This window comes from Papaver somniferum, chromosome 4 (assembly GCF_003573695.1).
Source record: "Papaver somniferum cultivar HN1 chromosome 4, ASM357369v1, whole genome shotgun sequence".
In the NCBI taxonomy this organism is placed as follows: domain Eukaryota; kingdom Viridiplantae; phylum Streptophyta; class Magnoliopsida; order Ranunculales; family Papaveraceae; genus Papaver; species Papaver somniferum.
The window spans coordinates 44,902,488-44,927,844 of NC_039361.1; the positions used below are offsets into that span (position 1 = coordinate 44,902,488).

The window sequence follows — 25,357 nt, forward strand, 5'->3', positions numbered from 1 at the left end:
GATAATATGAAAACTAAGAAAAATTAAAGACATCATTCATACAAGATATAAGATTTACAGAAACTCCCTAATACCAAGCTATGTAAAATCCGCCTGATCTGCTAATCGAAGGAATAATGAACCAATCTCTCACCTGTAACTTATGAAAAACTTTTTCTACAATTGGATTTTTCACTTTACTTTCAGACTTGAATATATTTAAGTTGTTTAGATAGTCTTGTTTTAAAAAAAACTCTAATACCCTAGAGATTCCAAGATAAAATCTTAAAGTCATTTCCATAAACTATTTCCTCCACAACCATGAAAGAAAACAAAAGTTTGTCATTGAGTGGGAGAAAATTATTCATTAGAAAGTTCTAGAAGCTATTTTCTCTACAAACATGAATGAAAACAAAAGTTTGCTATTGATTGGGAAAAAATTATTCATTAGATTAGTTCAAATAGATTATAACCGGTCTATAATGTGTTTGGATGTACACTCACAAGTTGTTTCTCGACTTTGAAAGTCGAAAATTCAGAAATCAGTTTGGCAATATTATTTCAGAAAGTCAATTTTGTGAAGCAAAATAATTCTGCTTCTGACTTCTACTTTTGGAGAAGTAGATGCTTCAGGTATACAAACACGCTATGACTAGTAACTTTGTTATTTCCGAAGTCCATGAAGATGAGGTGTATTTATTCCATTTCCACTGTTTATTTCGATGTCCCTAAAACATCCCTTATCCCATTACCCTGGATGGGAATAACCCACCACACGCCTCAAATTAAAATCCATCAAACCTCAGGTTCCTATAGTCCCCTTTCGTTTTCCTCGAGAGAGAGAAAGAGAAGAAGAAGAAGAAGAAGACACAAACATGGGGTTAGGGTTACTAGCTCTCCGAGCTTCAAGAACATCTCTTCTAGGTCGTTCCTCATCAACAATTTCTAGGCCAGGTTTCGAATCTGGAAACCCTAATTTCAATTTGGTAAGATGGATCATTTCAACACCAGAACTACAAAAACCAGAAGCAGCAACTGCATCAGAACCAGCAGTGCCACCACCACCACCACCAAGAACACCAGTTTGTGGTGCCAGAGTTCATATTGAAAAGCCTGAAGATGCGATCGAAGTATTTGTTGATGGTTACCCTGTCAAAGTACCTAAAGGCATGACTGTATTGCAAGCATGTGAGCTTGCTGGGGTTGACATTCCTAGATTTTGTTATCATAATCGTCTTTCCATTGCTGGAAATTGTCGTATGTGTTTGGTTGAGGTTGAGAAATCTCCTAAACCTGTTGCTTCTTGTGCTATGCCTGCTCTTCCAGGTAGGGTTTCACATTCTGAACTCCGGGTTCAATTAAATCTAGAAATTCTTTTCTCTTGCACATCATTGGATAAATTAGAAGAAATCAAATCCTGTTGAATCCCATGATTAAATTATTAGTAAGTGTTGATTGGTTTTTAATTGGTTTTGTAGGGATGAAAATTAAGACTGATACACCGATTGCAAAGAAGGCAAGGGAAGGAGTTATGGAGTTTTTGTTAATGAATCATCCATTGGATTGCCCAATTTGTGATCAGGGTGGTGAGTGTGATCTCCAGGATCAGTCTATGGCGTTTGGATCTGATCGAGGTCGATTCACTGAAATGAAGAGATCTGTTGTTGATAAGAATCTAGGTCCATTAGTGAAGACTGTAATGACTCGTTGCATCCAATGTACAAGGTTTGGATTTGTTATACCCCCTTTCTCTTGTTTTTGTTAATTGCTTTATACAGTTCGACCCCCCCCCCCCCCCCCCCCACTTGTAGAGTTTAAATATCTTGCTGAAAATCGCAACATTATTATGATTTCATTTCAAAAATAATCTAGTTCTGTTTAGAACACAATACTGGGTCTTACATTTTATTTTCCCCAATTTTACTTGGCAACATAATCACTTGAAATAACCAATTGTTTTAGTAAGTGATTACTTATTGTGGTATGCATATTCTGAAAGATAGTGTTACTGCAAATTTTCAAATAGGTGTGTAAGGTTTGCTACTGAGGTTGCTGGGGTTGAGGATCTTGGCATGTTAGGTCGTGGTAGTGGAGAGGAAATTGGAACTTACGTTGAGAAACTGATGTCAAGTGAACTTTCTGGAAACGTGATTGATATCTGCCCTGTGGGAGCTCTCACTTCAAAGCCTTTTGCTTTTAAAGCTAGGAACTGGGAGTTAAAGGGGACTGAGAGTATTGATGTTACGGATGCTGTCGGTTCAAACATCAGAATTGATAGTAGAGGTCCAGAGGTCATGCGAATCACTCCACGGTTGAATGAGGTTAACTTGCACATCCTCCAGCTTTTGTCATCCTTTTCTTTTTTGAATCTTGTTTAAGTTTTGCATCTACCTGCTAAAGATATTTCACAGAGATGGTCTTATTTGATATTGGATGTATGTTAATATGTTTAGTAATGTCGCAGGACATTAATGAGGAATGGATATCCGACAAAACACGTTTCTGTTATGATGGACTGAAAAGGCAGAGGTTGAATGATCCCATGATTCGTGGTCCTGATGGACGCTTCAAGTCTGTGAGCTGGCGTGATGCCCTTGCCGTGGTTGCAGAAGCTGCTCATCAAGTTACACCCGAAGAAATTGTTGGTATTGCAGGGAAGCTGTCCGATGCAGAATCCATGATGGTTCTGAAAGATTTGTTGAACAAGATGGGTTCAAACAATGTGTGGTGTGAAGGAAATGGCATGAACCCTCAAGCTGATTTACGTTCAGGATACCTTATGAACAGCAGCATAAGTGGTCTTGAAAAGGCAGATGTTTTCCTTTTGGTTGGTACTCGGGTATGTGGTTTGAAATCTTTGAAATCTTAATGTAGTTTATATTAAGGGTGATGTCTGACGGTTAGAGGTAATTAAGTAGTTGCAATTTTGCAAGAATGTAAGACTATTAACTAGAACCAAAACTATGATGCATTCCATAGAGCATAGTACTAGTATCCATACACTCGGTAATGATGCATCAAGTCCAGTTGGGATCTATATAGCTTTCCTAATATCACTATTTTCTGTTATAAAATGCAGCCAAGAGTAGAAGCCCCAATGGTGAACGCCAGAATCGGCAAGACCGTTAGAGCCACCAAAGCGAAGGTCGGCTACATTGGCCCCCCTGCTGAATTCAATTACGACCACCAACATCTTGGCTCAGGCCCACAAACCCTCCAAGAAATTGCTGAGGGTCGTCATCCATTCTGTTCTGCTCTCTTGTCTGCAAAGAATCCTGCTATAATTGTTGGTGCAGGGCTCTTTGAACGCAAGGACAAAGACGCAATATTTTCCACCGTTGAAAGCATTGCAAAGCAAGCCAAAGCTATCAGATCAGACTGGAACGGCCTTAATGTACTCCTCCTTAATGCTGCCCAAGCTGCTGCCCTTGATCTTGGCCTGGTCCCGGAATCTGAGAATGCACTGGAAACTGCAAAGTTTGTGTATTTGATGGGTGCCGATGATGTGGACTTGGAGAAGCTTCCAAGTGATGCTTTCGTGGTTTATCAAGGTCATCACGGAGATAAAGGTGTCTACCGCGCAAATGTAATATTGCCATCTTCAGCATTCAGTGAGAAAGAAGGTACTTATGAAAACACTGAAGGTTGCACACAACAAACACTCCCGGCTGTTCCCACAGTTGGTGATGCTAGGGATGACTGGAAGATACTGAGGGCACTCTCCGAAGTTTCTGGACTCAGGCTTAACTATACAAACCTTGGAGGTGTACGTACTCGCATCAGTACTGTGGCACCGAATCTTGTACACATTGATGAGAGAGAACCAGCTAGTTTTTCCGCAACATTAGCGAAGCCTGAGACCCAACAGAAAATGAGCAAGGAAGACTTTGGGGTTGCCGTTGAGAATTTTTACATGACTGATGCAATCACTAGGGCATCTAAGATTATGGCGCAATGTAGTGCTTCGCTGTTGAAAAAGTGACAACATTTTGCGGTAATCTGAGCCATTTTCTTCTCAATAATTGTTAAGTGGTTTTCTAAAACCTTATTCTGAAATCTGTTGTTAATTACACCTTTTTGTTTTATTGTTTTGATTACCCTCAAGAATTGTAAGGATTTAAATGATGTATAATGGTCTTGTGCTCATAAATGGCCATTAAAATCTTGTCATTTTGTTAAAAACTTGAATTTCTCATTTACAAACTTGTGAAAATCCAAACATTTATTTACTCTTTCTTATTGAGGTATTTCTCTGCATAACAAAAATGTCATGGCCTCTGTATCAGTATCACCTCAATATTTGCTTCAGGCCAGGCGGTCAAGTTTGCAGGACGCAACAATGCAATTCCAACCAACAGATGAGTTTTGTGGGCCCAAGTACTAGCCTAGCATTCACAGGTAAGTTGTGGAGTGGACTCCTACTATCTTAGACAACAGAGATCTTGCGTTGCATTGAATGGTAAACTCGATAGATCCTGGCAGGCAGGCATCCTGCAACCAATTCTAACGCAAAGACATGTCCACTTATTTTTGATACAGCTAATGTCATACAATGGTACTATGCCTAATGCTAGGCAGTGGTCACTTTCACGTGGCCAAGTTTATGCCACTGGTGCTGTCATTCTAGGTTAGTACACCTCTAACCCCCTCTCTTCTCTGCTGAATTTTCCAAGGGGTACCTATGACCCCATACCATATTCATGATGTAAGAGCTGATGAAATTTCGTACCCCAGCGATTAAAAACCGGATCTTGATCACCGAGCTCACGGGTCATGGCCTAGTTAGCAATTCGGGATTCGGCAAACGTACGGAACGGCAAACATACGAGTATTATACGGTTTTATAAAATCCAGATTCGGTCCAAAATTCGGTCAACGGGACGTGATTCGTCAGTAATTCGGAACGGCATACGTACGTGTATAATTCGATTTATAAATGTAAGTTCGGCTCTGAAAATTCGGTATCTATATATAACAAATAATTTGTATTTATAAGGTCATAGACCAATTTTTATGCATATGTGTGAGTTATTTAAAGAAAAAATAAACTTAATATGATGATATTAATAATATATACAACATTAGTTATCCAAGAGGACGTCGTATGGTGGTTTAGATGCTTGGTTAGTGAGTTTGAAATCTCTCTCACCTTCACCTTCAAATCTCTTCAGTCGTTTTTGTTTCATAAAAATTTCAACACTTTTAATATTCGGTCGTGTATGCTCGGGAGGCAGTAAAGCCCAAAAAGTGGAGTCTTTAAAAAGTAAAAGCTAAAGAATTTATGGCGAATTAAGCGGACGTATCATTCGGGATACGTAAAATTCGTGAACGGTTCGCGAATAATCCGGGAATGCCACATAATACGCGACTTGGGTTCGGAGTTGCAAACGTACGCGAATAAGACGGTAAAATTCGTGATACGGAAAAATTCGCGAATGATTCGCGAATCATTCGCGAACTTACTAACTAGGGGTCATGGTCTTTTGTATGAAAAAACAAGTTAAAAATGACAAAGCAGTTTTCATTCATTTATCCGATTTTTTTTTGGACTTTTTGATATTACCATGATATCTCTGGTTTAATGGCAGAGACACTGGAACATACAAAAAGTTGCTGCAGGAAGAAGAAGAATCCGGCTTTCTTTCTTTCTTTTCACACCAGCATATCACTTCTCCCAAGCTTATCCACCCATCATATTTACTGCACAGTACACAGGTGGCAAACCCATGATCCATCCATCCAACCAAAACAAAAATAATATTCTCATGCATATTCAATTTCAAAAGTAGGAATTACCAATAGGTACCATTATAGTATTCTTAGTTAGTGGCAGGTCCACCCATTAAAGTCCACTAATTAGAGGTCCATAATTAAGAGAAAACATGAAAATGGACCAAATTTTTTAAGCCCAGGTCCTGTACACGTGCGGGATAAATTGTACGAAATTTCTAAATACCTAAACTACCCTTCCAATCCTACACATATTAAAGCAGTCTATTTCAAAGTTTCTAAAAAAAATTTCAGCCGATTATTCTTGGGAAAATTCTGCTCTCTTTCTTCTTCTGGATTTGGGACTAGGGTTTCTGAAGATTTCTTCTGCGATTTTTAACAGGTATGTTGCTTAATCTTTTCGTTTTCTTCTTTCTGCTACAGTTTAATGGAGATAGGTTGTGTTGTGTTCTGTTTTTTTTTTTATGATTCTTGTTCGATTTTATTCAGTTATTTGGTTAGATTGTTAAGTTTTTAGTTTATTTTAGCTTTCGATTTGATTATCTTTCTGTTTTCTTTTCAAAATCAGTTTTGTTTTCACTTTCAGATCGTATTATCCAGCAATACATATATGACATGCTCATTGTTTCTGCTACAGTTTTTGAATCATTATAAGATTTGAATTTTGGATCATGGAGATCGGTTGTGTTCTGTTTGTTTTTTATGAATCTTGTTCGTATTTATTCAGTTATTTGGTTAGATTGTTAAGTTTTTAGCTTATTTTAGTTCGATTTGATTATATTTCTGTTTTCTTTTCAAAATCAGGTTTGTTTTCACTTTCAGATCGTATTATCCAGCAGTACATATATGACATACTCATTGTTTATGCTCTTGGATTCTGTTTCTTGCATAGATCTTTCACTTTTTTTAGTTTGACACATCAGTACGTATGTGAAATACCGTATTACGTGCTTCGATTCCGCTGTTTCTCCTAGATTCTTAATTATTCTTTGTCATGCATTTGATTTTGTAGTTCATGAATCTGCAGTACATATATGGCATACTCATAGAAACTGCTCTTAGAATCTGTTTCTTGCATAGATCATGGAGATCGGTTGTGTTCTGTTTGTTTTTTATGAATCTTGTTCGTATTTATTCAGTTATTTGGTTAGACTGTTAAGTTTTTAGCTTATTTTAGTTCGATTTGATTATATTTCTGTTTTCTTTTCAAAATCAGGTTTGTTTTCACTTTCAGATCGTATTATCCAGCAGTACATATATGACATACTCATTGTTTATGCTCTTGGATTCTGTTTCTTGCATAGATCTTTCACTTTTTTTAGTTTGACCCATCAGTACGTATGTGAAATACCGTATTACGTGCTTCGATTCTGTGTTTCTCCTAGATTCTTAATTATTCTTTGTCATGCAGTTGATTTTGTAGTTCATGAATCTGCAGTACATATATGGCATACTCATAGAAACTGCTCTTAGAATCTGTTTCTTGCATAGATCTCTCACTTTTTTTAGTTTGACCCATCAGTACGTATGTGAAATACTGTATTTTAATACTGTTGCATCTTTGTGACATTTGCAGGTTCAAAACATGTGATGCAGAGTGTTCCAATCCAAATACCTACTGCTATGCATACATTTATTATAATCATCATCATTTTGCTGTCAAAGTGCCTGTGATTGCTGACTTTGCTGTGTTTTTGCTCCTTTTTTAGTCTTACCCTTCAGTACTTATGTGAAATACTGTAATATGTCTTTCGATTCTCTTATTTTTCATAGATCTGTCACCTGTTGTTGTCATACTGTTGATTTGTAGTTCATGAATCTTCAGTACATATATCGCATACTGATAGGAAGTGCTCCTTGTTATGTTTAAGGAGAAGTGAAGTAGATGCAGGCATACAGTGGAGCTGCAATAATGGGTGCTGCTGTACAACAACCCAATCTTTTTACTAAAGGTTCTTCAACTTTTTTTCCCAAGTTGGGTACTACTATGCGGATAGATTACCTTCTCAAGTTAGGCAGACCCTGAAGTACGTTCAATAATTGATAGTGAGAAGAATCGTCAGTTTAACAGCTTGGAGCTCATTGCTTCAGAGAATTTTACATCTCGCGCAGTGATGGAAGCTGTGGGTTCTTGTCTCACAAACAAGTATTCAGAAGGGCTTTCTGGTAAAAGGTAAAGATGGTGCTTAATGTTGTATTTTTTCCCTGTATTTGTATTGAAATGCATTTGATCATTTCATTCTGCAATGTAGGTATTATGGTGGCAATGAGTACATTGATGAGCTAGAGACACTTTGTCAACAAAGGGCTTTGTTCATGTAACTGGCACAGGGTCTGGATCTTCCTCATGGAGGTCACTTGTCACATGGATTTATGACTCCTAAAAGACGGGTATCTGGGACTTCGATTTATTTTGAATCGATGCCCTACCGTCTTGATGAATCAACAGGTGCTGCTCTGCATTCTTATATTGTGTAATGACTATGTGGTCTATTGTTGTTCATTTATAATTCGTTGATAATTTGCATTCATTACCAAATTCACTTGCAGGCCTTATTGATTATGATATGCTTGAGAAAACTGCCACCCTCTTTCGACCAAAACTCATCATTGTTGGTGCTAGTGCTTATCCTCGTGATTTCGATTATCCTCGAATGAGAAAGGTATACACATATATTTTGATTGTCAACAGTTGTTATTCTTAGTGATCAGAGAATCAGACTAGTTAACCCATTACGCACACCTAATTCCCTTTCCTGCTATGTTTCTTGAATATTGCAGATTCTGTTGGGGCTTTTCTCATGATGGATATGGCTCACATAAGTGGTCTCGTTACTGCATCTGTACTTGCCGACCCATTTGAATACTGTGATGTTGTAACAACCACCACTCACAAGGTACACCTAGTCACATTCATGAAGTCTGCAAGACTGCAACTACTGACACCAACACAAGCAACATTTTTTTATTGGTTTAGGTTCAAGGGTCTGTTGTTTACTATGTCTTCTGTTTCAATTTGCAGTCATTACGAGGTCCCAGAGGTGGCATGATTTTCTTCAAGAAAGATCCTGTTCTTTGGGTTGATATGGAATCTGCGATTAACAATGTTGTTTTCCCAGGGTTACAGGTAACTAAAACTGTAGCGGTTATTTGTGATTTATCATTGGTTCAACATTATAACATTTTTTAGGTTTGTTACAGTTGTTTTTCGTGTATGAATTGACAGTACATATATGGCGTACTGATACAAAACTCTTCTAATTTTGTTTTATTTGAAGTTTTTCCAATTTTTTTGGTTCGATCCATGAGTATGTATGTATAATACTGATAGGAAGTGCTATTTGCTGTGTTTTTGCTCCTTTTTTAGTCTTACCCTTCAGTACTTATGTGAAATACTGTAATATGTCTTTCGATTCTCTTATTTTTCATAGATCTGTCACCTGTTGTTGTCATACTGTTGATTTGTAGTTCATGAATCTTCAGTACATATATCGCATACTGATAGGAAGTGCTCCTTGTTATGTTTGATTCAGTACGTATATGAAATACTGAAATAGATGCTCTTTGTTACGTTTGATTCAGTACTGGAATTGGATATGGAGATGATCTGGAGCTGCAATTCAGAACTTATTGCAAGAAATGAAAGATTTTGAATGACAGGAACAGGAGTTGTTGTTGGTTCAGATTTGCAAGCTTGTGAAATTGGTGGTGGTCTTGATGAAGTTACAAATTGGTTGTGACGTGTGTTTGAAAGAAGGTGTGCTGCAAATGGATTTGGAGGAACATAGAAGGTTGGGTTGCTACATTGTATGATCCTACAATGTATGTGATGTAATACGTTTTCTAATTTATTTATCATTGATTCTTACAGATTTGTACTCTACCTGGAAGCAGTGCAGCAAATATGTACTCGAATTTGTAAGCATTCAGATATATAATCGGATTTGTAAGCAGTACGACAGATATGTACTCAGACAGATATGTACTCAAATTTGTAAGCAGTGTAGCAAATATGTACTCGAATTTTTAAGCAGTGTACCAGATATGTACTCAAATTTGTAAGCAGTGTAGACACACACGTTTGGTAGTAATGGGCATTATGGACATTTCCATATTATAATTAATTTTGGACCTCCGGATAAAAAAAAATTCCGATTAGACCCTACTATAAATAACTATATGGGCCTAGGACCAAACAAGAAATTTTCCATTTCAAAACTCAACAAATCCTACTAGAGGCCACTACTAGTAAAATATCTTCCTTGAGAGTCCTACACTAAACTGGACTGACAAATGTCCCTTCAAACACGTGACAATCACATGCCAAGCATTCCATACAATGTACCACGACCACCTTTTGTTTTTCATTTTTCTTCCTCCTCCATTCAACCTTATCCACTTATCTATAAATTCCTCTTCTACTTCTTAATTAGCTGTAGCCAACTTGAAAATTTCATCAGGGTCCCACCTTTTTATGACTTACGTGGCAGAATTCCCTCTCCAAATGGGAGACAGCTATTTTGAACCCAACCGTTACTAATATCTGTATTTCTCTGTTTTTGTTTTTCCGTTTTCAAAATTGAGCTAGGAGTGTTACAGTGGAACACGTAGTAGGTTAATTAATTGGATTATTATCTGAAACAGTTATCTGTCGGAATTATTATGAATTTTCTCAAAACAACAAAAAACAAGATAAAACAAGGGTGTTCCTGAACCGACACGTAGCAACTAAACAATCGAATGACAAAACAAATTTTGCCACGTGTTCGAATTTACTAACAATACCATGACAAATGGCACTAGCCCGGTTAACCGAGAACATCTATTGAATCGTGATCCTACGTCGTTCATATTCACCAAACTTAATAGCGCATTTGGATAATAGAAGAGGGAGTATTTTTAGAAGTCTTGCTTGGTAAAAGACTGATTTTTCTGTTTCAGAAAATGGTTCTAAAAAATTATTGTCATATTGACTATCGATTGGAAGTCGAAAAGCTTTCTGAATGTACATCAGAACATCCTACAAACATATTAGTTCTTGATTGTGAAATCAATGTTCTAGAGAGTGATTCTATAAGAACACATTAAAAAAGTTTTTCTCATAATTTATTTTTATTTTGCTAGATCAAAAATGCTTAAGGAGAACAACACGGGAATTAAAACTACCCGTGTATGAAAAAATCAAATCGGACACAGTCCAATACATATGCATGACTATCATGAGAAAGTTTTGAGCATGACAGCTAATGCAACACCATTGCTCCTCCTAGGCCACAATTTTTCGTGTCTCACATTGTTTTTCCACTTCATAAACGCCACAGATAATTTCAAAGAACACAAAAAAAATTATATCGCCGTCATTTTTTAAGATAAAACGGAAGGGATAATATTGTTTTCTTTTCATACTACGTTTTTCAAATCAACCAGTTCTCTACAATATCTAGCATCAATACCTCTGATGCATATTTACAAACACAGGATATGCATTAAGTAGGACCCACTACAGAGATGGGAGTTTCAGATCAGATCGAGTTTCCGTATTTGCCACGTGGGCATGAGTAATACGCGTGTTAAGGTATAGGTGAAGCACACTTTAGTAGAAGCGTTATTATCAATTTAGTTTTATTTAACACCTATACGTATAAAACTCAGAGCAAGTGGATATGGACTGTCTTCTGTGTGTGACAGAGTGTGTGTTAAAAGTTTGAGTAATTAATGAAATTCCCTTAAAATTTACGACTTTGAATGAATTCAGAGTTCTTTCTTCTTCAATCTTCTCTGGGTTGGTAACAAATTCTCACTTCTTTAGTGGGTTCTTTTAATTTTCATCATCACTAGTTTTATTATATTTTTTCTGCTTCATTTCAAGTTGAGTAGATTCGATTCTGTTTACTATTTTAGGAGTTTATTCTCATAGTTTAATCCATTTCTAGAAGCAAACTTTTAATAATTCTCATAATTTCCATGGTCATATTGAGTTAATTTCCAGATATTAATGGGATTTAGTAACAATAAGTATTTGCAGAGAAAGTTATTCAATCTTTTTTTATTATATTGGGTGTTGTATCCATCTAGATAGATAAGAATAAGAAAAAGGGTTCCCAAAGGAGAGTGATTTTCAAGTTTAGGGTTCGTGGGAGAAGAGGGAATGGTTACTAGATCTTACTCAAATCTATTAGAACTTGCTTCAGGTGAGTCACCACCACCATCATTTGATCAACTTAATAGAAGAATTCCTCGTGTTGTAGATATAATGTCTAATCTTGATAATGATTATCCATCTGATCTTAGTGCTGTTTCACCATCATCAGTATCACTTAAAGATAGAGTTATTATAGTAGCAAATCAACTCCCAATTAGGGTTCATAGGAAATTAGATAATAAAGGTTGGACTTTTGATTGGGTTGAAGATTCACTTCTACTTCAGTTAAAAGATGGTTTAGGTGAAGATGATGTTGAAGTTATTTATGTTGGTTGTTTACAAGAAGAGATTCATTTGAATGAACAAGAAGAGGTTTCGCAGATTTTGCTTGAGACTTTTAAATGTGTTCCTACATTTTTACCACCCGAGCTTTTTAGTAGATTCTATCATGGTTTCTGTAAACAGCAATTGTGGCCATTATTTCATTATATGTTGCCCTTGTCGCCTGATCTTGGTGGTCGGTTTGATCGTTCGTTGTGGCAAGCTTATGTGTCTGTTAATAAGATCTTTGCTGATAAGATTTTAGAAGTTATTAATCCTGAAGATGATTTTGTTTGGGTACATGATTATCATTTAATGGTCTTGCCGACTTTCTTAAGGAAGAGGTTTAATAGAGTGAAGCTTGGGTTTTTTCTTCATAGTCCGTTTCCTTCGTCAGAGATTTATAAGACTCTGCCTGTTAGGGAAGAACTGTTGAGGGCACTGTTGAATTCCGACTTGATTGGTTTCCACACATTTGATTATGCTCGTCATTTCCTGTCTTGTTGTAGTAGAATGTTGGGGATATCGTATGAGTCGAAACGCGGTTATATTGGTCTCGAGTATTATGGGAGAACTGTTAGCATTAAAATTCTCGCAGTCGGTATTCATATGGGTCAATTGAAATCAGTTTTGAGCCTTAGTGAGACTGAAAAGAAAGTTGCAGAGCTTAAGAGCCAATTCTGTGACCGTGGAAGGGTGATGATGCTTGGGGTGGATGATATGGATATTTTTAAAGGTATTAGCTTGAAGCTCTTGGCAATGGAACAGTTCCTTATACAGCATCCAGAGTGGCGGGGAAAAGTGGTTTTGGTTCAGATTGCAAATCCAGCTAGAGGTCGCGGAAGAGATGTTCAGGAAGTACAGGCTGAGACTTATTCAACAGTTAAACGGATTAATGAAACATTTGGGCAACCTGGTTATGACCCCGTTATTTTGATCGACAAACCACTTCCGTTCTACGAAAAGATTGCTTATTATGTGGTTGCTGAGTGTTGTTTGGTGACTGCTGTTAGGGATGGAATGAACCTAATACCCTATGAATACATCATTAGTCGGCAAGGAAATGAAAGATTGGATAAAGCGTTAGAATTGGATCCCTCCAACCGGAAGAAGAGTATGTTGGTTGTTTCTGAATTCATTGGTTGCTCTCCGTCACTCAGTGGAGCTATTCGAGTAAACCCATGGAATATTGATGCAGTTGCTGAAGCAATGGATTGTGCGATAGAGATGGCTGAAGCTGAAAAACAACTGCGGCACGAGAAGCATTATAGGTATGTAAGCACCCATGATGTTGGCTACTGGGCACACAGCTTTCTACAGGATTTAGAGAGGGCATGTAAGGATCATGGGAGACGAAGGTGTTGGGGGATTGGATTCGGGTTGGGATTTAGGGTTGTGGCTCTTGATCAAAGCTTCAGGAAGCTCTCAATAGAACATATTGTATCCGCTTATAGAAGGACCAAAAAGAGAGCCATACTTTTAGATTATGATGGCACTTTGATGCCTCAAGCTTCGATAGACAAGAGTCCTAGTTCAAAATCAATCGAAATCTTAAACAAGTTGTGCAGAGATGAGAACAATATGGTGTTTCTTGTCAGTGCTAGAAGTCGAACGACTCTTGATGCATGGTTTTGTCCTTGTGAGAATTTGGGACTTGCTGCTGAGCACGGCTATTTTATGAGGTGAAGTCGTTTAAGACACTAGTGAATTAAAAAGCTTCGAGATGTGTACAGTGTAACACAATACGGATTGACATTTGTGTTTTTTTTTGTTTTTTGTTTCAGGTTGAACCGAAATGCAGAATGGGAGACGCATGGGCCTGCTGCAGATTGTTGTTGGAAGCAGATAGCAGAACCTGTGATGAAGTTATACACAGAAACAACCGATGGGTCCACTATTGAAGATAAGGAAACTTCACTCGTTTGGAGTTACGAGGATTCCGATCCTGATTTTGGGTCATGCCAAGCGAAGGAACTTCTGGATCATCTTGAGAGTGTGCTTGCAAATGAGCCAGTTTCTGTGAAGAGTGGGAAGACCATTGTCGAGGTCAAGCCTCAGGTTTGTGATTCTACATTCCTTTTTATGTATAGTCTGAATTGTTATTTATTGCTGTCGTCAGGTAGGGATAGAACCCACAAGAGGCATGAACATCCGAAAGAGTCTAAAAAAATAATCTAAACTCGGTACATTATTTTGTCCATTTCTATTCTTGGACTTCGCCATAAAGCAATGTTAAACGTTTTGTAGTTTAATAAGTATTACTCTCCATACGTGCTCTTAATTTTACCTCTTTTAGGTGGGTATCCTTGCAATGAAATGAAGAATTAATCTAATCTGCATTTTTGTGTTACCAAACAGGGGGTGAACAAGGGGCTCGTGGCCGAAAGGATACTATCAATAATGCAGGAGAGGGGAATGTTACCAGATTTTGTTTTGTGCATAGGAGATGACAGATCCGATGAAGACATGTTTGAGGTCATCATGAATTCCATAGCAGGTCCATCTCTCTCTCCCACAGCAGAAATTTTCGCATGCACTGTTGGTCGAAAGCCTAGCAGAGCTAAATATTATCTAGACGACACAGTGGAGATTGTTAGATTGATGCAGGGTCTAGCCTCAGCTTCTGAAGAGGCGGCACTTACTTCCTGAAGGTGAACCTGAAATTACAGCCTTATTGTGCTTTCTTTTTTCTGCCTGTGTTGTAAAACGTTGTAGTTTTAATCTTTTTACTTTTAGCCAAGTGAACACCGTAGTAATGGAAGTAGTTTTAGTTTCTCATGTTATTAGTTTTAGTTTCTCATGTTATCCATCTTAGTGCATGGGAGTCACCTGTAAATACGTTAATACAAATCTTCCATAAATCTAAAGCTTGTTCGAAAAATCTTTAAAAATGCTTTGTTAAATCTTCGTGGTTAGCAATTACTGTACTTGGTAATCTTCAGAAGTTGGCACTGTGAAGATTTATAGAGTGAAATCTAGATGAGCCATTCATGGTTATGGGTGTTTTAATTCCATGTTGCAAAGAGATTTTCGACCTGTAGAGGAAATATTTTGCTTGATTTCACCTGTATAGTCATTTCATTAGTTCCTTATACATAAATCTATTTGACATTACCATTTATCCTCCAGAAACCCTTCCATGTAAATCTCTTCCCTTGCAGAATACCTTACAAAATCTAAACTGCATCTCTTGGGTGGTTTATAACCATGACATTATTTACAACAGCTCCAACTGGAACTGCAATCCTACACTATATTAACAAAGACTTACAAGGCGTAAATCTTCTCGTGTTCGGAGTTGTAAGCATCAGGATCTGAAAAATCAGAGTACCGAGTCCATGAAAATGATTTACTTCCACTTGCCCGTTTTATGCGTCTTTGTGAATCATCGCCTGACATCCCAAAATGCTGTTGGAAAACACAGTAACACATAGCTGCGAGAGTTCCAACAAGGATTGGAACTCCAACTACAGTTATAGTTATTGCCATCCATGATCCTCTCCTTCCCACAACAACAAAAGATAATGATATGAAAGCACCACAAGTACTTACACAAGCTGCCCACATTAGTTTGTTAACAACTGAAACAACTTGTTTTTGAGCCCTAGTATCCCATGCAACCAAAGTGATTTGGACCACCACAACTGCCAAAGATATGAAGAGTGAAGTAGCATTCAAAAGACAGAATAATCTGAATCCCAGATTATCTGCAATGTTGGCTTCTCCGGCGTCTGGCCCAACCTGAAAATACTGTCCTGGCAAATTGAAAATAGCCATGAATGCGATGGAAGCAAAGAGAACAGCAGCAACTGTTACAGAATTAGTGGTGTTTTGAACAGCTTCTCTATGTAGCTTCCGAAGTTCTTTTGCGATTCCAGAAACTCGTTTATTGGTTTTCCCGTTTTGTATGAGCTGCATGTGTACCTCATGTTTTATATCACTAACAGTTCTTTTTAACTCCTGATTTTCATCCACTCGGCCAACATTTCTTGCATGCTTGGCACCGGCTTCTGTTAGAGCTTCCTTGATTTCTAATGCAGATTCTCCATATTGAAGTTTTTCTGCTAAATCCATTGCAGTTTCCTTCTGATTATTGATGGCATTGACTTCAACAGCTAAGTAACTAAGTAGAAGGCACACTATCTGAAATCACATTAGGATAACGATCTTTAAGTCAATTTGTGTAGAATCCTTACAAGTAGAGTGCACTACGTTAACAAATTCTATAAACCAATCCCGAGAACAGAAAATCCCTGGTAAGATGAGCAGTTATAGAAATGAAAGCAAGAATAGGAGATCGGAGAAACAAAATACTAATATTCAATGGAAAAATAAAACAAAAAGAGAAAACCGAACAGAGAATAAAAACTTCTGCAAAGAAGAGGGCATGTTACCACCAACTCAATAGATAGAGCAATGACGAAAACTACCTGTGGTCGACATTTCCTAGTAGCCATATGAACAGCAGTGTTTCCCTTCTTGTCGCGTGCATTCAATATAGAGAGATCGGCAATCAGTAACTCCTCAACTACAGAAGGATCCTGACCTTTTACGGCCATATGGAGTGCAGTTTGGCCCTTCTTGTCTTTGATTGAGACGACTTCAGGATCTCTGTCTAGAAGTGCTTTCACTATTCTGAAATAACCGTACCTAGCCGTATTGTGCAACGCTGTTTTCCCATTTTTTCTAACTATTCTCATGCAACTTTCATCTGCATCTAGTATGGCATTCACTACATCCAGGTGGTCCTGGACAGCAGCCGTATAAAGGGGACTTGTGTTTGACTTGTCACATATATTGCACAGTTCAGGCCACAAGTTCAACAGTTCCTTCACGATGCCTGCACATAAACACCATTGTTTTTAAAGTGGAGCTTTCATTAAAGATTATTCATAAGCATATATGTAGCAACGTTAATCTGTCAGCATATATCATCATAGTCAGGACTCAGGAGATTTCATTAGGCACAGAAGAAAAGTGCTGAGAAGGGTTACAAATTCAAGGTCAAAGAACTACAGGGTTCAATGACCTTTTACTAGACAGAATCCAAAACATGGAATGCGATAGTGATACGGAATTTTTCAACGATTTTCTTACTGAACCAATAGCCTTCTTTTGCCTAGTTACATCATGGAGCAATGATGAAGCCCAATGTTCACCACATAATCTTCCCTTGGATTGCACCATTCGACAAACTCAGGAAAGTGACAACTAATAACCGTCCCCAGGGAGTTTTAGGCCCCCAAATCTCAACAGACCTCTTGCAAGGTGCAATTATACCACTGATTCAACGGAACATTTTTCTTTTGTTCAGTGTCTTCATTTTAAAATAATATTTGAGGGGTTCTGTCCTCAATCACAGCTTATCATTTCTCCCCTTCTCTAAAAGCATGTTGTTTACCTAATCCAGCTTTCTTATGAAGTTAACTGGAACTAAAACCGAATATTAGGCGTTTAATTTGGTTCAAGTGATTGTTTCCTCCCTTTCTCTCCATCTAGTTATCTCCAGATTTTCTTCTTACAGTGAAAGAAAAAGCCAAGGAGATAGTTTCAACACAACCCACAATTCATGTCACCACCAGTTCAAAGCACAAATTCAGTCAGTTCAACCCTAATCTAGATATCAAAAGTGTATGTAGATCCTAATAATATCTATTTCTAGTACAATTAACAAAATCAAAACACATACCTAATCTTAAATTTCCCTAAATTGACTATTCATTCTCCACTTTTAGCAATCAATACATATTAACTCAACAATAACTACTGTCAACCTCACACCTAATCTGAATTTAGCCCTATCTCAATTCAAACCCAAGGAATGATAATCAAAACAAATAGTGAGAAAAAAATTGATTACCTAAATGTCCACGCTTAGCAGCCACATGAAATGCATTCAAATCAAGCTTAGACCTGATAGACACAATTCGAATATCACAGAACCGAATCAAGTATTTAAAAACATCTTCAAGATTATTATCCGCAGCAACATAAATCGATGTTTCACCATTATCATTAGTTAATCCCATCAACGGATTATCCTGATCATTGCATTCTTCTAGTAATTGTTTGATCATATCAAGATTACTGGATCGAACAGCTAAGAAGAATGATTGATGAGATATAAGTCTTAATGATTTAGTAGTAGTACTAGTATCCATCACTGGTACTGATGATGAAGATGAAGCCATGGATAATCAGAGGTTTGATTTTTTTGATGTTTAGATTCTTTCAGCTGCTGGTTATGGTGCTAATTTGTTTGACTTTTAGTGGTGGAGAAATTAAGAGTCAAACAACGAGGATGATGATGAATTTTGTTTGTCTCCATTATTTGAGAGAGGGAGTGAAATGAAAGCAAAGTCGTTGGTTGTGATGGTGAACTGAGATTCCTCTCTTCCCTCCTTTACTCTCTCTCATAAAAACAGTTTAAATACATGCCCTTTTTTCCTTTTAATAATTTAATTTAATGGGGTTAGTGATATTTACCACTGAATTCAACTATTATGGGCCACTTTAATCACTACTCAAAACACACATTTCCTTTTAATAATTTCCTCTCTTCCCCCAACAACCGAGGAGGTCTGAGTTTTTGCCTCTTTTGATACAAAGACAAAGAAAGGATAAGAAATCCATAAAATACTAAACAGTGAGCTCCTTAAGTGGCTTTAAATGACTTGGTCCACGAACTGGCAACATAATTTTCATTTTCCGTATAAGCCATCGAGAAAAGGTTTTTTAATATTCATCGAAACAATCCAGTGATCCACCTAACAAGTCGAGTATAGACAAAACAAAATTTATTTCATAGGACCCCTAATGCATGTAAATATCAAGAGCCTAGTTTAAGCTTAATATATTAAGAAGATCGTGTTAAAGAGTAAAGACCATATAGGATTACCTTTCATACATGCATCAGTGTGTCTTTTACTTTGAGAATTAAAATGATTTCTTTTTTCTTCTTAAATTAGTTTGTTCTTACATGGTGCAACAGGCTTTCGTATCTCTGCTCAGGTAGGTGATTTCTTCTCACGTGGTGGGAACATGTCGTTTCCAGGTTGGTTTCTTATAATACATGGATACTTTGGCACTTGTCGGTTTGCCCCTGCGGAGAAATAATGCAACTCGTGACGATGATAAGTGAAAATTTGTTAAAAGGTGGACGAAAAGAAGTTTGAGGAGGATTTTGAACCATATTGCCACCTACAACGACTCGCCACCAACTACCTCCACCACCGACACCAAAGCTGCCACCCTCGTCGTCAACAGCTCACCGTCCGTGGTGAAATAAACATGCCGTTAAGGATTCATTGTTGTCTCCAAGAATTTCATTTGAACTCCCTCTAATAAGAGTTCAAGCCCATTTGAAGCCCATATCCTTCTAGTAAGAATGATTTTATTAGGCCATCTTCCCTATAGTTATATCGGGTGTCCTAAAGTGTTGAAATGACTAACCTATCCTTAACCTAATTTAATTTAAAACCAACCTAATAACCACCTATATATATATATATATAACCACCACCTCTTCCGACCACCACCGCCGATTACCACCACCACCACCTCTGATTATCACCACCACCAACCACCGATTACCACCACCTCCGATTACCACCACCTCCGATTACCACCACCACCACCTCCGATTATCACCACCACCAACCACCGATTACCACCACCAGCACCACCTTCCACCACCGCCGATTACCACCACCACCACCAACCACCAATTACCACCACCACCTCTGATTACTGCCACCACCAACCACCACCACCTCTATATATATAGCTTAATTTAAAACATTAACAAAGATATTCTCACAAACCCATTACTTGTCATTCGTTTTTGGTTGAATACATGAGAAGTAATCATCAAAATGAGTTGAAAATGGAAGTTGCAGAGAGGTTTAATGGAGGGTTTCTTTCAGAGAAAAGTTCGGTTACGTCGCAAAAAACAAGTCTCAGCCGAACTTTTAGTTCGGTTACGTCGCAAAACGTTCGGTTTCGTCGCAAAAAGTTCGGTTATCACGAATTAATTTTTTCTTAACCGAACTCAGAGTTCGGTTGATTCACAAAAAATACTTTTAACCGAACTCCTTGTATTAGAACAACACAACTCCATAAATTCGGTTCCTTCGCAAAATAAGGATATCACCGAACTTTAAGTTTGGTTGGTAGAGCAATTTGATATGTAACCGAATACACAAGATGTACCCAAATAAATTGTTAAGTTCAAAGTTCGGTTACCTATCATTTTATACTAGGTAACCGAATATAGCACTGTAACTTTGGTTTCTTTTTATCGGTGAGTTCGGTTAGATACGCTTTTGGATAAAAGTTTGCGAACCAACCGAACTATGTACAGTTGGTAAAATTTTATTTTCACGTAAAGTTTGGTTAGTTATTGTTTGCAAAGCAACCGAACTTCTAAACCCTAAAGTTCGGTTACATTGCGGGCAAACCGAACACTACACTGTATGACCAAAACCTCCATTAACGAACGAGTTTGATAACCTGCGTGTTTGGAAAACGTAACCGAACTACACTTTCAGGTGTGTTCGATTACATGTTCTTGACATATGGTAACCGAACTGGCCCAAATCTACATAAAATTTTTCATTTTTTTGAAAGTTTGGAGCAATTAAACCTACATTATCTAAGTTTGAAGCATACCTGATAACCCAAATGATCTTCCTCCGGTTGTGGTTGGTAAATTTTTTTCATGTTTTTCTTCTTCATCTTCTCTAACTTTACTCTCTCAATAATTCTACTTCTTTAGCTTAATCATTTCACTAATCATTACCCAAAATTAATCAGGAAGGTAATTTAGGTATTAATATAAATATCTAGATTAGAGGTGACCTAGATTTACTTCTAAATATCTTATTAAAAATAGAACCATGGTCCGCCAAAAAAACCATGGTCCCAAAAAATCGTTCTCTAGTAAACACTGTACTAGCCTGACTAAAAGTAAATTACATGTCTCAAGCCAATTAAGAGATTATGTTCTAGGTAGCTAGAATCCATCATGCACATTGAAAAGTAAATTACATGTCTCAAGCCAATTAAGAGATTATGTTCTAGGTAGCTAGAATCCATCATGCACATTGAAGCTGGCCTGTCGGGGAAAGTCATTACCTTCCCCTTATTAAGATATCCATCTTTTTTTTGCAAAGTAATCGGCAAAGAAGTAAACTTCTTTGTAAACATGATTAAAGTGGATGTTATTGATCTTCCTGCAAATGAACTTCCATCTGTTCCACACACACCAAGGCAGTTTATTTTTAGTAAAGGCAGTTATTGAAGTTGTAGAATCAGAGTTGATAATCACTTTGGTTTTAGCTTTGATGACTTCCCATTGTAAAGCAGCAATAACCCCTATCACTTATGCAATGAAGTTTGTGGTAATACCAAGTCCTCTACTTTCAGCTGTAACATAGTTCCTGCACTGTCTCTTGCCACAAAACCATAACCAGCATATCCAGGATTATCTTTAGAAGCTCCATCACAGTATAGGAGTATAGTATCAGGTTCAGGCAAAGTAAATGAACATTCACTGGGAGATCTTACCTTTCTGCAACCAATATGGAAATTTTTTAGAATTTGCAGATCATAGGCAGTATTATTCATGACTCCTTTAAGCCTTATTTAACAGTCACAGATCATTCTAGAAATTCTTTGAGCGACTTTTTGGTTGTCAGGCTTTATATTCTCAAAGCAGCACTTATTCCTTGTGAACCAGATATCCACCATAATGTTGAAAGCAGCAATGTACCATATTTCTTGAATTACTGGGCTTTTCCTTCTGCATAACTTAATCACATCATCAAAGGATTTGGGATTTTTAAAAGCAAAAATACCTCCAGTCCAATTCCATAGTATTTGTCCGTAGTCACTATCCCATAATATATGATGAGTGGAATCTTGATTTTTAGAACACAAGTAGCATCTTGAAGCCATCTGTGTACCTCTCTTAATCACATTTTCATCAGTGTTACAGGCACCTCTAGTTATTTTCCATATATTACTGGTAGTGGAGGGGTGCACACAAGATTTCCAGATTTTCTTGTACCAGTTCAGTCTTGGCTGCTTTTTCCTTACTATGTTGATTGGACTATGAACTGAGAAGCTGTCGTCCTGAGTTGCAGTCCATATGAATTTATCTTGGTTAGATGAAAGAACATGCAAGTCTTAAATAGAGAAAAAAGATAATAATGCTTCTGGAATAGCGCAAGAATTATCAACAATTAAGTCTTCCACCTTCATATGAATGTGATGCTGTATAAATTCATTTTCAGGGAATGTTTTGATGATGCTTGATTCAAGAATCCAAGTGTCATACCAGAGAGAGATATTACTTCCATTCCCAACTAACCATCTGGTGTTTTCCTCAAAATCATGAATCACCCATTTAATCCTAAGCCAAATGGATGATTGTTTATAGTAAGTAATCCATCTGCCATGTTTATCCTTATATTTTGCTAAAACATTTTTTGCCCAATCTTCATTTGATGTAAGAATTCTCCATAGCAATTTCATCAGCAATGCTTTATTGATATCTTCAAATCTTCTAATTCCCAAACCTCCTTCATCAAGGGGAGAACAAACTATGTCCTAAGATATAGTTATAAATTTTCTTTCATCTGCATTACCACTCCATAAGAAGTTTTTAATAATTCTTTCACAAGTTTCAGTTACCTTCTTTGGCCATTTATATATGGACATATTGTAAATCAGAGTACTACTCAATACAAATTTTATGAGAGTAATCCTGGCTTGAAAGTTTAAAAATCTTCCTGTCCAAGAGGCTAATCTTTTTTGCAGCATCTCAACAAAAGACCACAAATGTTCAGCTTTGATTTTACCTTGGACAAGCATTACTCCTAAGTATATATCAAGAACGCATGATAGACTCATATTCATGAATTCAACAATCTGTAGTTGTCTAGTATAAGAAGTACCATCAACAAAGCACTTGCTCTTAGCAGCACTAACAAGTTGGCCTGAAGCAACTTGATATTCAAGTAGCAGATTCTTAAGATGATATAAGGACCTTTTACCACCATTACAAAATATAAAAATATCATCCGCAAAAAATAAGTGGGAAGGAAAAATACCTTTTCAGACTACTAAAGGCTGAATTTTTTGTTCTTGGATAAATTGAAGTATTCTTCCACTAAGCACATCAGCAGCCAGGATATACAAGATAGGTGAAAGTGGGTCACCTTGCTTGACACCCCTCCCAACTACAAAGTATCCCATGGGACCTCCATTCAACATAATTGATATTTTAGTAGTTTTTAGAAGTACTCAGATCCAGTTACAAAACCTTCCAGAGAATCCATATTTCTTTAAAGCAGCTAATAAAAAATCCCAGCTGAGAGTATCATAAGCCTGTGATATGTCCAATTTTAACCCACATTTCCTTCTCTTCTTTTGACACTCATTTCATTAACTAATTCAGATGCCAATAATACATGTTCATGAATGTTTCTCCCTTTAATGAAGGCACATTGTTGAGGAGAAATTAGTTTGTGTATAATTTTATTCATTCTTGTAGTGAGGCTCTTTGTGATAATCTTGAAGAAAAAATTACTAAGACCAATAGGTCTGAATTGATTTAACTTCTTTGTACCTTTGATCTTAGGAAGTAAAGTCAAGAAATTTGAATTTAAACCTGCAGGAATCTCTTGATTGAACCAACAATATTGAATAGCAGCTATTAAGTCCTTAGAAATGATTTCCCAAGCCACTTCGTAAAAACTCCTGTGAATCCATCTGGACCAGGAGCACCATCTTGGTTCAGATCAAAAACAACTTTTTCGATTTCTTCTGCTGTAGGAATCAGTTCCAAAAAACTATTCTCTTCATTAGTTATTAGAGAAAGAACTTCTTCAAGAATATCTTCAGATATTTGAGTTGGTTGAGCTGTGAATTTTTACTGAAAATAGTTGATGGGTAAAGTAGCAATGTCTGATTGATTAGTAATAATATTACCTGCATCATCTTCAAGTTCGGTTACAGAGTTTTTTGCTTTCCTAATCTTGATAGAAGTATGAAAAAATTTGGTATTAGCATCACCAAACTGGATCCAGTTGATTCTTGATTTTTGACTTTAAAATGTATGATAATTTTGAACAACAATGTCTCTGACCCCTCTAGCAGTAATATAATTATTCAAAAACTCATTATTAGAAGGATCACTATCAGACAAGATATTGGTTTCAGTTACATTCTTTTTAGCTTGTTGTAGAGTCACTTATACATTACCAAACACCTCCCAATTCCACTTTTTCAAAATAATTTTCAATTTATTCATAAAAATGTAAACATTACCATTAATTTCCTCATTCCAAGAATATTATACCAACTAGATGAAATTTGGATGAGTTGTCCACATCTTTTGAAATCTGTAAGGAGAATTTAATGGCTTTGGAATATCTGAATTTGTACCAATTAAAAAACTATGATCTGAAATCCCTCCTGAAGAAACTTGGTATTTTCATCCATTATAAACATTTAGCCACTGAAGATTATATAGAGCCCTATCAAGATTACACAGAATTCTTTTTGCCACACCTTCCATTTGACCAAGAAAATTGAAGGCCACTTTTGGGAGCTTGCAGGAGTTCAAAGTTATCAATTCATTCATTAAAATCATACATAGCTACATTAAGAGGACTTCTACCACCTTTTTTTCTCATGCACTGATGTAATAGTATTAAAGTCACCAATGATCATCCATGGTTTATGTAGATTACTAATCTTAGTAAGGTCGGCCCATAATTCCTTTCTATTAACTGCCAGCACATCTGCATGTACACCAGTAACCAAAACCCCACCAATTTCCACTGTAATACTCCGTCTTGAAGAAAAAAATTATTGAAGGAGTAGAAATAGAACAATTCCAATATAGACAAATGTATGCTTTCCTATCATCACAAGTATTATGAATTATCTGGTGATGCATACCAGGTAGCTTTATTTTATTCTTAGAAATTATAATGAATTTTTGGTTCAGTTATCCAAACAAGAGTTGGATTTATTTGACTAACTAAATATCTGAGTTTATTTTTGGCCTTAGCTCTTTTAAGGCCTCTGATATTCCAGAATAAAATTCTCATTGAGAAGAAGAGTGGGGAGTAGTGGAACACCCCTTGTTGGTCACTAGTTTCTGAAATTCTTTAC

At 36.9% G+C, this 25,357-nt stretch overlaps 3 protein-coding genes across 3 annotated transcripts; 2 read left to right on the forward strand and 1 right to left on the reverse strand.

Annotated features, from left to right (window-relative positions):
* The first annotated feature begins 783 nt into the window (after window positions 1-783).
* Window positions 784-4,182, forward strand: LOC113275333 (NADH dehydrogenase [ubiquinone] iron-sulfur protein 1, mitochondrial-like). The gene is made up of 5 exons (XM_026524814.1): window positions 784-1,305; window positions 1,458-1,704; window positions 2,006-2,300; window positions 2,444-2,818; window positions 3,059-4,182. The coding sequence occupies exons 1-5, from the start codon at window positions 855-857 to the stop codon at window positions 3,959-3,961; spliced, it is 2,271 nt and encodes a 756-aa protein (XP_026380599.1). The 5' UTR covers window positions 784-854; the 3' UTR covers window positions 3,962-4,182.
* A 7,160-nt stretch (window positions 4,183-11,342) lies between these two features.
* LOC113275334 (alpha,alpha-trehalose-phosphate synthase [UDP-forming] 6-like) lies at window positions 11,343-15,063 on the forward strand. Its single transcript, XM_026524815.1, has 3 exons — window positions 11,343-13,854; window positions 13,957-14,230; window positions 14,531-15,063. Exons 1-3 carry the CDS (start codon window positions 11,858-11,860, stop codon window positions 14,819-14,821), a joined length of 2,562 nt encoding a protein of 853 aa, XP_026380600.1. The 5' UTR covers window positions 11,343-11,857; the 3' UTR covers window positions 14,822-15,063.
* A 136-nt stretch (window positions 15,064-15,199) lies between these two features.
* Window positions 15,200-18,580, reverse strand: LOC113275335 (ankyrin repeat-containing protein At2g01680-like). Its single transcript, XM_026524816.1, has 3 exons — window positions 18,033-18,580; window positions 16,603-17,012; window positions 15,200-16,315 (listed from the first exon to the last, which is right to left on the reverse strand). Exons 1-3 carry the CDS (start codon window positions 18,361-18,363, stop codon window positions 15,440-15,442), a joined length of 1,617 nt encoding a protein of 538 aa, XP_026380601.1. The 5' UTR covers window positions 18,364-18,580; the 3' UTR covers window positions 15,200-15,439.
* Window positions 18,581-25,357: the final 6,777 nt, after the last annotated feature.